Genomic DNA, 11567 nt, shown 5'->3' on the forward strand with positions numbered 1-11567 from the left:
AAGTCATTAATCTATTGTTGTTCCCTGAGGAACAACTTGGCAGAGACCATCTGCCCATGTTAGAGCTGCTGACATCATATCCCCTGGGTCAGAGACCGCAGGAAGCAAATATTAGATGCAGTAACCCATTTTAAACCTGAGGATATTTAGATTCTAACTGAATTGTTTCAATTAGGCCTGAATGTAGATTTTACTTTTTTTTTCTTTTTTTTTCCCTTTTTTTACTGCTCTTATTTTACTTATTTATTTTTAAGTTAGTTGTGACACAAGTTTTATTGTTTAACGTAGCCCTTTGTTAGTCTTCTGTATATGGCGTAATGTTGGTCTGGTACCATACATGAAAAGTGTTATAGAAATTAAAAGTTGACCGCGATAATCATTCTTTCCATGTCATTTAAACTTTTCAAGATCACGTTCCAGACCAGTCCCTTTATTAAAATCATATCCTTACAAGTTATAAATTTGATTATTTTAACCTCATCTTTTTCAATGATAATTGGCGACATCCTAATGCGGTGTCGCTCTGTTTGCGTGTATGTAACTTTATTTAAGTCTCTGGCGTGTTTACTATATGTTTTAGGGTAGCTCGGATTCTTTGTGCGTTTGAAGTGGCTAAAACAGGTATTACGGTAACGTCCTGGAGGCGGGACCAGAGTAAAGCAGGAACAGTTTAGGTCGTAGTGTAGATTTAATGAGGTGAGTTTAAATGGTCTTTACTTATCATTTCATGCAATAGTATACATTTAACACTACCGCTTATCAGAGGACAATCATTTAGTTCACGAGTTGCAACTTTACGCAGCAATGTGGTAGTTTTTTTTCTCTTAAGAAGCTTCCCTGGGTTGATTCTGCAAGAGTTAACTGCATTTTTTTTTTTTTTTTACCCAGGAGAAGTTCAGTTTGTGATTTACATAAGTGCACAACTTCACCTAACGTTTTGTGATTCCTCAATCATGCAGTATGGAGAGATCAGCAGGATATTAAAACCTGCAAAACAGCTACACTGTTGGAATATAAATGTAGTGTTCTTTGAAAACAAAAACAATAATAACGACAAAGGAAATTTTTTTCTCATGCCTAAGCTGTCCATGTTATATGTATAAAGACGGTAAAGAAAAAAAAAGTGTGTCATTTGTTTGCTTAGGTCGGCCATGCTGGCGACTTTTCCCCTTTTCTTGCTCCTGGCAGCAGGAAATGACGTCACAGGGGATACGGGAGACAAGAATCCCAACTTTGTAATCATTATGGTGGACGACCTTGGGATAGGGGATATAGGTTGCTATGGCAACGACACCATCAGGTAACTACTGCATTGAATCCTCTAGCCTACATTTTTGGCACCAATAGTAATGATTTGGAAAAAAGCTTTTAAATCTATTTATAATTCATTGCGAAAGCATATAACCTTTTATTTTTGTGTACATATTTATTAATGTTAAAGCTACAGTGTGTAATAATTACTGGGATATACAGTCAGAAATGTAATATATTATACATAACTATGTTATTTATCATCATCTACGAGCTCAGCCTCTTAACCTTAATATTTGCGTTGCCTTAGAATTCGTTATTTATAATTACATAGGAGCGGGTCTCGCAGCCATGGAGGCAGACATCTTTGCGCTACGGCAGCGCAGAGGCAACAAACTAGCGATTGCGAGATCGCCAAAACATCACAACGATGTAGAAAAAATAACGGGTATATTTATTATATTAAGTCTACATGAAATCTATACCCTACACAGACTAATGAAATACTATCTGTAAAATTATCTATGTAAACAAACCTCATCACTTGAGAAGGTAGGTGATGCGGACGTCGTGGAAGACATTTTGTCCCGTAACGCTCGCCGTACTGTTGGGGGGGAGAAGCGGTGGCGGGGAGATGTTCATGTTGCTGCAGTCTGACCGCTAGATGTCGCTAAAGGTTACACACTGTAGCTTTAAGAGATATTTTTGGTAGATTTCAACATTCATAAAAATCCCTTTAAACAATTTTTTGCTAAAGCTGTTTTAAATATAGGCTGTTGTCTACTTATATAATCCGATCAGAATGTATTCGACATAACTGCCCTTAAAATGGGAAAGATGAGAAACAATATCATTAAAGTAATGGTTCTGCTGGAGGTTTCTTCCTGTTAAAAGGGAGTTATTCCTCTCCACTGTCGCTCCAAGCATGCTTAGTGTGAGGGATTGCATTTGAGTAAATGAGTCGATGCAATCAACTGGTTTTCCTTAGATAGAAAACTTTGAATCAATTTGACTGTATGATCTGGTGAACTGTAAAGTTCCTTGAGATGACATGTTGTGAATTGGCGCTTTATAAATAAACCGAATTGAATTGAATAATCTAGTGAGGCTTGAACATCAGAGCTTTCCCATTTGTTCAGTGGGGGTGACAGCTAAAAGTGTGATAAAAGAAACCTTTTCATCAAAATGGGGAAGAAAGGGTTATATGTCGTGTCAACAGTTGCAACATAAAAATTAATCGGGGGGGAAAAAACACAAGAAAAATGAGGAAGAACAAGGAGGCTGGTTTATTACAGCATTGTCAATATGCAGAGATAGACTGATGTAAGACAACTTGAAAGAAAATATTTTGCCTACATATTTTTCAGTAAAAAATTTTGTTGATTGGACAAAAATAGCTGTTCACTTTGTATCCAGCCACATAAAAAAAGCATTTTTTGTTTACATGTCATAACCAAGGGTACAAGTGACTATTGGGTTTGCTGTGTAATTACCTCTGGTCTGCCAACAACGTTTCATATCATCAGCATAATAATTTACTATTTATTATATAATAAATATAAATATTTAAAATTTAATATATATATCTAATATTCCCATAATATTTCATGGTAAGCGTACTATTAATATAATCCAAGCTAATGTTTTGTATTAATTTATATAATTCCTGTCCTACTGCTGTACTTATAGTCATTTTAATGAGTAGTTATATCATTTTTTTATACACGTATTCTTAATCTTCCTATAGAACTCCCAATATAGACAGACTGGCTTCAGAGGGAGTGAAGCTGACCCAGTACATTGCTGCAGCTCCTCTCTGCACTCCAAGCCGGACTGCTTTCATGACAGGCCGTTACCCACTTCGCTCAGGTAGTTATGTCCTAACGCTAATTCACTCTAAGCCAAACATTCCCGTGCTAATACATTGATAATTCTACTACAGCTATAGTTCAATCACTTTTTAATGATTTCCTTATGTTTCATTTATTTTGTTGATGTGTTGACAAGGGATGGCCAGCACTGGCCGTGTCCAGGTGCTGCTGTTTCTCGGAGGTTCAGGGGGACTTCCACCTAATGAGACAACCTTTGCAAAGAGGCTGCAGCAGCAGGGATACACCACAGGCCTAATAGGTAAGATGTGATCAGATTTTGCTGATCTTACCTTTTATACAGGATTGAATGGAGAGTTGCAATTCTCTGTGGTCCTCTCGGTTCTTTGCAGCTGCTTTGCCACTGCTATTTACTCAATATGTGCAGTGGATCAAGGCGACGGCACCAAATTCAAGGAGATACATACACACCCTCTTGTCTAACAAACAAGACCACATTAGATAAATTTTTACAGAACATCGAAGGCCTCATCAATTCTATTCTATCTAAAACAACAACAACAAAAAAAATTCAGAAATCTTCTTTAGAGGACCTTAATCTGGAATTTTAACATTTGTATTTAATTGACCAATTACATAAAACACTATATGCTGTATAACAATGAATTTAATACACATCACACTAAAAGAAAGGATCAGTTCTACCGTCTGGTTCCCATTTTCTTATTTGCCAGCAGGATGGAAGTTTGTTGTTTACTCTTTTTCTTACCCTGCATCAAAATCATAACCAGCTTCTAGCAGATGGTGTTTTCCCTGCAATATTCAAGTGGCATCGTGAATTCGGGCATAAATGTTTATTATGTGTCTCCTTCAATTTTATTGGTTTTATGATGCTGCGTGGTGACAGATTCAATTCTAAGGAACTTCCCAATATAAGATCTGCTTTACTTCTCAGTAGTAAACCAGACAAAACTGTCTAAGATGATAGTTGTGAAATGTTATCTGATGATGGGATCTCTTCACCCTGCCCTGTCTTTAATTTAGCATAATTCTATTTATTTTTTCTTTGTGTGTCTGCAGGTAAATGGCACTTGGGTGTGAACTGTGAATCTAGAGGTGATCACTGTCACCACCCTAATCACCATGGTTTCAGCTATTTCTATGGTCTGCCATTCACCCTTTTTAATGACTGTGTTCCTGGCGAGGGCAGTGATGTTTTGAATGATCTTCAACTTACACTCCAACATCTCACCTTGTTGCTAGGAATAGGACTTTTTACGCTGGTGAGTGTAATTTTTGTAAGTTTTCTTCTTTTTCTCCACAGAGTTATATAAAAGATGGATATGTTTTGTTGCTAGACAACAGCAGCACAGTCAAAAAATAAACACACAAAAAAATAAATAAATAACAGTTGTGTTTTTAACTCAGAAGCATAGCAACTAATTTGTGATTGCTCACACAAGTGCAAAGGGGTTCAAGAAGCAGATTGAAAACAGGATCTTTAGTTGTGAAACTCAGTCACAACAGCCAGAAACCTGCCTGAAGGAAAAACCTAAAGTTGAAACTGAAATTCAGAAAAGAATTGGCAAGGAAAGTTGCCTGTGGGATGAATAGAAACCAGCTGTGCCACAGGTGGAGCAAGAGAAATGCACTTGAAAAAATGTTTAACTTAGACGTTTCTAGAAAGTATGTATAAAGAAACCTTGGGGAATGACGGCTATATGCTGTACTTTCTAAAAAAAAAAACAAAAAAGAAAAACAGGTTCAGTTTGTTTTCCTTTATCTAGTCAGGGTCTGCACATTTAGTCGTTCAGTGCTTATGTTCTGCCAACATTGGATGCATTTATGCTCCACAACATTTGAATCAAGTAAATGACTTATCACCAGGCCTTTGCAAAACAAGCCCATATATCTAGGCAGTAATGCATCCTTTTGACTGAAGTGTGGTGGAGCAGGGATAAAGATCAGAGATATTTGAAGACTGGAGTTTCATGAAAATCAAAAATCCTAACTCTGTAACCCTAATGTGTCAAAATACCTCATTACACCTGAAATCAATATGTTACATAGAACCTGATGTAAAAGGGTCGATCCATCTGTGTGTGTTTGACCCATGTGGGTTTTCAGGTGTGTGTCCGTCTATGTGGGATCCTTGAAGTTAGCCTTTGGCTCCTGCTGCTGCTTCTCATCCTCGGTATAGTAGCAGCTGCTGTGTGGTATGTCCCATTTGGGCTCCTTCGAACCTGGAACTGCATCATAATGAGGAACCAAGATGTAATAGAACAGCCTATGACAGTTGAGACAGTACCCCAGAGACTGCTGGCAGAAGCACAAGATTTTATAAAGAGGTAAGGATGTTGGAGCGAAGCCATGAACTGCTCTTTTTTGTTTTTTTTAAGGTTTTGTTACAAAAACTCTCAGAACTCTCACAGATAATTTACATTTCTCCCTAATTAAATTTTTCCATAATTTAATATTTAGTTGGCTAAACTTTCTAAGACATGTAAACCTTCAATATCAACTTTTTATTGTTTGTTAGTAAGTTTCTCTCTGTAAGGAGAAAGGAGGGTGTGGCGGCTTAGAGGTTAGGGCATTGCGCTTGGAATCCAGAGGTTCCGAGTTCAAGCCCCACTCCCACAGACTGCCACTCTGGGTCCCTGAGCAAGACCTTTAACACGGTACAAAGGCAACCCACTGCTCCGCACGGGGATGGGTTAAATGCAGAGTTCATTTCATTGCTTTGATGCCTAAATTCTATTCTAAAATATGTGTGCTTTTAGCAAAAAACTAGTGAAAACCAACTAAAAAAAAGAAATAAGAAAAGATGGTAAATCTTTACAGTTTAGCTAGAAAAAAACCTGAAATGGTTATCAACAGGTTCCTCTGAAATATATGACAAAATATTAAGTGTAAAATTAGAAATATTTACTGAGTAGAAAAAAATCATTCCTTATTAATAAAGTTCTAGCTTGCCCCTAATAGGAGATAAAGCGTCCTTCACAGTTATATTATCCTATTAATATAAAAAGTCTTTAAAGGATGGATGGATGGATGATATGTTTTAATTTTCAGTAGTTTTCTTTTTTTTACATACAGTCCCATGAAGGTCACCATGCACATGCCTTTATTGAGTGAAATTGTCTTTTATCTTTTTCACTCATGTGTGGCTTAAAGAAAACTGTCTTGCCACATTTACATCCCAGCGAAACAAGAATGATGGAATAATGAGTCAATTTTTTACCCCCTTTTTATCCTTTAACCAATTTAAAAGATATATCCTTCTTTTGCAATAAATTATTGATTTTTTAAAAGTGTTTTACATATCTAAATCTTACATATCAGTAGCTGTGGTTTTCATAATTTATTATTTTCAGGGGGTCAATTGTGTGTGTTAAAATCTACTGTGTGTTCAAATCTTTTCACCTTTATATTTTTTAAAACGATTAATTTTATGGATTCAAATTACACCAGAAAAAGAATGTTGATGTTATGTTTAAGTAACTATTTTTATTAGCAAAGCCAAATTGGATCCATTTGAGTTCCAGTATCCAGAGTAGCAAGGTGGTTGCATACCCACACAGTTGTCCCTTTCTGTGGAACAGAAACAATAATAGGATTTAAGGAACCAAAGAAAGTTAGTAGGCCTACCAAAATGTATATTTATTTAAGCTAAAATGAGAACTTGGTGCAGTTGGAACTTCTTTTTCTTTTCTTATCTTTATGGGTATTTTTTCTGTCCATCTTTGTTGTTTATCAGAGTCTAAGTTTAGTTAAATAAGGCAGAAAAACAAAAATCAAACTGCACATCACCTGTTATTAGGCTTAGCTTATTGTTGTTAACCGTTGATGTTGAATGATTTATCCATAATTTGAAGTATGATTATGTTAAAGGAATGTTTAGAACTGAAAAAACCTCTGACTCATTTCCTCTCCTTTAGGAATGCTGATCGTCCGTTCCTGCTCTTCTTCTCTTTAGCTCACATCCATACACCTCTTTTCACAACGCCTGCCTTTGCTGGAAAGAGTCGCCATGGCCGCTATGGTGACAACCTAGAGGAAGTGGACTGGATCGTTGGTAAGTCTATAGAGGCGTAAGCCCAATATGGCAAAAAGTGCATTAGAGCTCTGAACCCAGGACAATTATTATTTTTTATTATTTCATAAACTTTTTACAAACCGACAAACCATTTGACATCTAAGTATATTGAAATTGTTGCAGTTTGAAAAAAGGAAAAATGAAATATTATTCTTTGCCGTTTTGTTTTGGATAGTTGGATTGCACTAATTTATTCTATTTGTAGGTAAAATAACAGAAACAGTGGATTCACTCGGCCTTGCAAACAACACCCTCCTGCATTTCACATCAGACCATGGTGGCCATTTAGAAGATGCACATTCTCTCTTCGGCCAGAAAGGAGGCTGGAACAGTATTTATAAAGGTCAGCCATACATCAAGTCGTTGTTGATTGATGAGACTGTCTGAAATATTGCTGTAACTTTTTTCTATCGTCTCATCTCCAGGTGGGAAGGCAATGGCAGGCTGGGAAGGGGGGATCAGGGTTCCTGGAATTTTCCGCTGGCCTGGTAGACTGGCAGCAGGAAGAGTAGTGGATGAGCCGACTAGCCTCATGGATCTCTACCCCACTCTGAAATACTTAGCCAAGGACACCCAACCAGACAGGTACAGACTATTTCTGTAAAATGTTGTATTTGCATGGCTAAAAAAACAATACAAATTGCTGGACAAATTATTTTACATAAAAAAATCTGCACAAACGTTCTATATTGGGACATCATCAAGATCTTCATGACTGAATCTTCACATCCAGTCTAGGTGGTTCCATTTCCATTTCTCGTTGTCCTCGCTTCTCTTACGCTGACTGTTTTTTCAGACATTTAGATGGCTATAACCTCATGCCTCTGCTGGAGGGAAAAGCAGCACGATCAGAGCATGAATTCATGTTTCACTACTGCGGCATAAACCTGAATGCAGTACGCTGGCACCCGCCTAATAGTAAGTTCACACATGAGAAATTTATTTTTTTCTGGCTTTTCCTTGGATCTTTGTTTTCAGCTTTAAGTGGGAAATATTTTCTTGAAGCAAACTTATATTAGTTTATATGAAACATCTTTTCCTGGTTAAATTCTATGTGTTCTTTCACCAACTGCAGTGACCAACTGCAAAGACAGCTAGATTATAAAAATATAGAAGAATATCAATATTTTAAGATTAAAGCCAAGATACTGAACAGTACTGAACTCCTTTGCCCATCAAGATGTACAACTCCTCACTTGGGGGAAGAAGGAGGTGATAGAAAGAGGGACAAGGGTCAGCACCCCCCTCCTTTGACATTTTATGCAAAACAGTACCTATTGCCACTCGTGCAATATTCTTCTCTCTCTCTCCCTGTATATTTTTTTAACTTATTTATAAAGTCAGTACATCTCTGTAATACAAGTGCAATAATCCAAGTCAACCAATGTGTAGTCTTCCCTTAGCTCTCTAATGTGCAGATTTTTTTTTTTTTTTTACATCTAATGGAAACATATTTTAGGACATTACAACTTTTTTCTTTTTTATGCTTTTTTCTACTATATACACTCTATTTCTATTGTCTGTCATATTTTTATCTTTAATGGCATCTTGCTTTAACTCTGCACTTTGTGCTCTATATAAGCTACTGGAACCAGAATTTCCCTGAAGGAGTAATCCAAAGGGATAAATACAGCTGAGTCTAAGTCAGTATATATGTTAAAATATATAAGGTTTACTGGTTTAACCTTTGTGTCTAATTTTTATTTTCAGCCTTATTAATTTTTCATCTGCTTATACAAATTTGTTCAAATTCAGATTTTCCCATTACAACAAGAATTTTCTAGGTTTTCTGCCACAAGAAGTCATTATTTCCATTTTGAAGAGAGGAAACATCACACTGTGTTTAAAGGAGCTGTGATTCCACAACAGGGATTTACTTTTATTTGAAAGCTGGAAAAGTTATTCCAAGCTGATATTTTAGAAACAGTCTTGTGCATTAATAATCACAGTTTGCATTTCAAGTAAGTGCAGTCTTCCTTTTTACTCCTCTGTGAATCTAAGCTCTCCTAAAAGGTTCAGGTGTTTCCAAATCCAGCATCTTCCACAACAGAGAACAAAAACTCATAAGGATAAAACATCACCTTTGCTAAATTCCCCTTAGCCTTTCTGTTTACTGTGGATATTCTCGTTCAATATCACAAAGCCTAACTGTACAGTACACACCTCTTATCAAGATGCCAAAGAAAATGTTTTCCCTTTCAAATAGATCTGCATATCTGTTTGCTTTCTCTGACTTCACATCTCACTGAAACTCAGGTATTTCATTTTGTAAACTGCCTCGAGATGGCATTGGTTGTGAATTGGTGCTGAACTGAACTGAAAATGAAAATCCCTAACATCTTTTTTACTAGACCATGTTCACACATCCATGGTTTCAGCACAATCTTACAGTTTAAATCAGATATTTGCATATATGATAGCTGCTTTATCTTACCCTCCCTCTCCAACACTTCCTCTGTGATCTATCTGGACTAACAAACTTCTAAGGCCTTCGTAGAACAAATGTATTTTTTTTTTTAATCATCTTATACCTCATTAAACAGACAAGGACAGTATTTAGTTTGTTGGTAATTTGTCAAAGAAGCTGTCTAGATTTTATTTTATAAATGGGAAAATTAAAGTAAACTACCTTTTCTTTTTTTAATTTGTTAAAAAATATTAAATCACATTTTTTCTGCTTAATAATTATGTACTGAAATCTGAAATGGAAAAAAGAGAATTACAGAATTGAATAAACTCTTTTTTTATTATGGGGGAAGTACTTTATTTATTTTTTTTAAAATCTATTCTCTGAGAACAGAAATCCATCATCACCAAACAACTTATTTTTTATGTGCTATCTGTTTTCCAAAAAGATTTCAATCAGTTGCCAGACTGGCCTCTCTGGTTCTTGTGAAAAAAAGAAAAAAATCACACGGGATGTGTTTCCAACATTGTTGTTGGCTAACTGTCTGTTCCGACATGTTTCCACTTGTCATTTTTTTTTCTTTCCTGCTTCCTGGAAAGTGCCATCATTTTGTCATTTGTACTTCCAAATAAAAGCACCGACCTCAAAGGAAACATTAGAGCAGGCTTGCTGATACTAATGCAGCCCGAAAGTCTCAGCAAGACATACAGAAAGCTGTCTGATTTTGAAAGAACAACAAACTTTTTATTTTCTCTTTCTTTTTCTTTAGGCAACTCCATCTTCAAGGTTCACTTTTTCACTCCAAACTTCTTCCCACCGGGTGCTGGGGGCTGCTATGACACCGGGGTTTGCATGTGTCATGGAGAACATGTGACACACCATAACCCACCACTGCTCTATGACCTTTTTCACGACCCCTCTGAGTCCAGACAACTGACCCCTGAGACTGAGCTTCGATACACTGAGGTCCTTGAGCAGACTGCCAGGGCTGTAGAGAGGCATAAAAGCACCTTCCAAAGCAGAAATGTACGTGGTGACATGGATGTTCAGTCCAGCACTGTTCAAAACCAAATGAGCTGGGAAAAGATTTTGTGGAGACCGTGGCTTCAGCCCTGCTGTGGTACCTTCCCTTTTTGTGGGTGCAAAGAGGAAACAGACCTTTATGAGAAGACTTCAATTTAGTTAAGGTACTTATTATTGAGTGAGGTCAAAATGTTATAGTTCAAAGTGCCTTAATGGGAATTTGTTTTGATTTTTTTGTTTATTTGAGGAGAAAAATAACTCTTTTTACATGCAGGTGATTTAGGGTTTATGATCATTTTTAAGATTCATAATGGAAACTTTTTGGTTAAAGACCTTGTTTTTCCTATTGTTTATTAAATTCTTATTCTAAGAGTAATAAAAAAACAATAAAGATGAAGGTGGGATTAAAATGAAATATTAGAATTATTCAAAATGTGTCAAATTTAATCAGAATAATTCAGATTGGAAATGGAAGAAGTTATTTAAGTGAAATTACTGAAATTACTTCTTATACTGTGTAACAAATAAAATGGATATTTTTGAACAATTTTGTTTCATGTTTTACTCATTGCACAGAAATGTCTTTATGGTTAGATAATAGAATACAGCGCTCTACTTCTCTGCTACTCTGTTCTTAAAAATATTTTTTTTAAGTATTTAGTTATTATTATATATTATTAGTTATGAAAATAATACCCTAATTATTTTCAAGTTTGAATCTTTTTATTTTATTTTTTTACTGCTTTTATTTTCCAAACAGGATGCTCTTCTGAGCTGACATCCTGATTGGGGCTTAATCATCCCAGAGCTTTTTTCTGAAGCTACTCCTATGTTGTACTATTATATATTTGACGACGAGAGAGAAAAACATCTGGCTAAGATAATAACATCTGTAATGGCTTTGTTTTTTGTTTTTCAAAACAAATAACTTAATTGGCAATATAAAAGTTCCAAATAAGAA

At 36.0% G+C, this 11567-nt stretch overlaps 1 protein-coding gene across 1 annotated transcript; it reads left to right on the forward strand.

Annotated features, from left to right (window-relative positions):
• The first annotated feature begins 636 nt into the window (after positions 1-636).
• Positions 637-11170, forward strand: LOC107091886 (arylsulfatase D-like). The gene is made up of 11 exons (XM_015386082.1): positions 637-696; positions 1145-1300; positions 2999-3120; positions 3259-3381; positions 4161-4363; positions 5208-5428; positions 7019-7155; positions 7382-7519; positions 7602-7761; positions 7973-8094; positions 10353-11170. The coding sequence occupies exons 1-11, from the start codon at positions 692-694 to the stop codon at positions 10763-10765; spliced, it is 1800 nt and encodes a 599-aa protein (XP_015241568.1). The 5' UTR covers positions 637-691; the 3' UTR covers positions 10766-11170.
• Positions 11171-11567: the final 397 nt, after the last annotated feature.

This window comes from Cyprinodon variegatus, unplaced genomic scaffold (assembly GCF_000732505.1).
Source record: "Cyprinodon variegatus isolate N-32 unplaced genomic scaffold, C_variegatus-1.0 Scaffold356, whole genome shotgun sequence".
Lineage (NCBI taxonomy): Eukaryota > Metazoa > Chordata > Actinopteri > Cyprinodontiformes > Cyprinodontidae > Cyprinodon > Cyprinodon variegatus.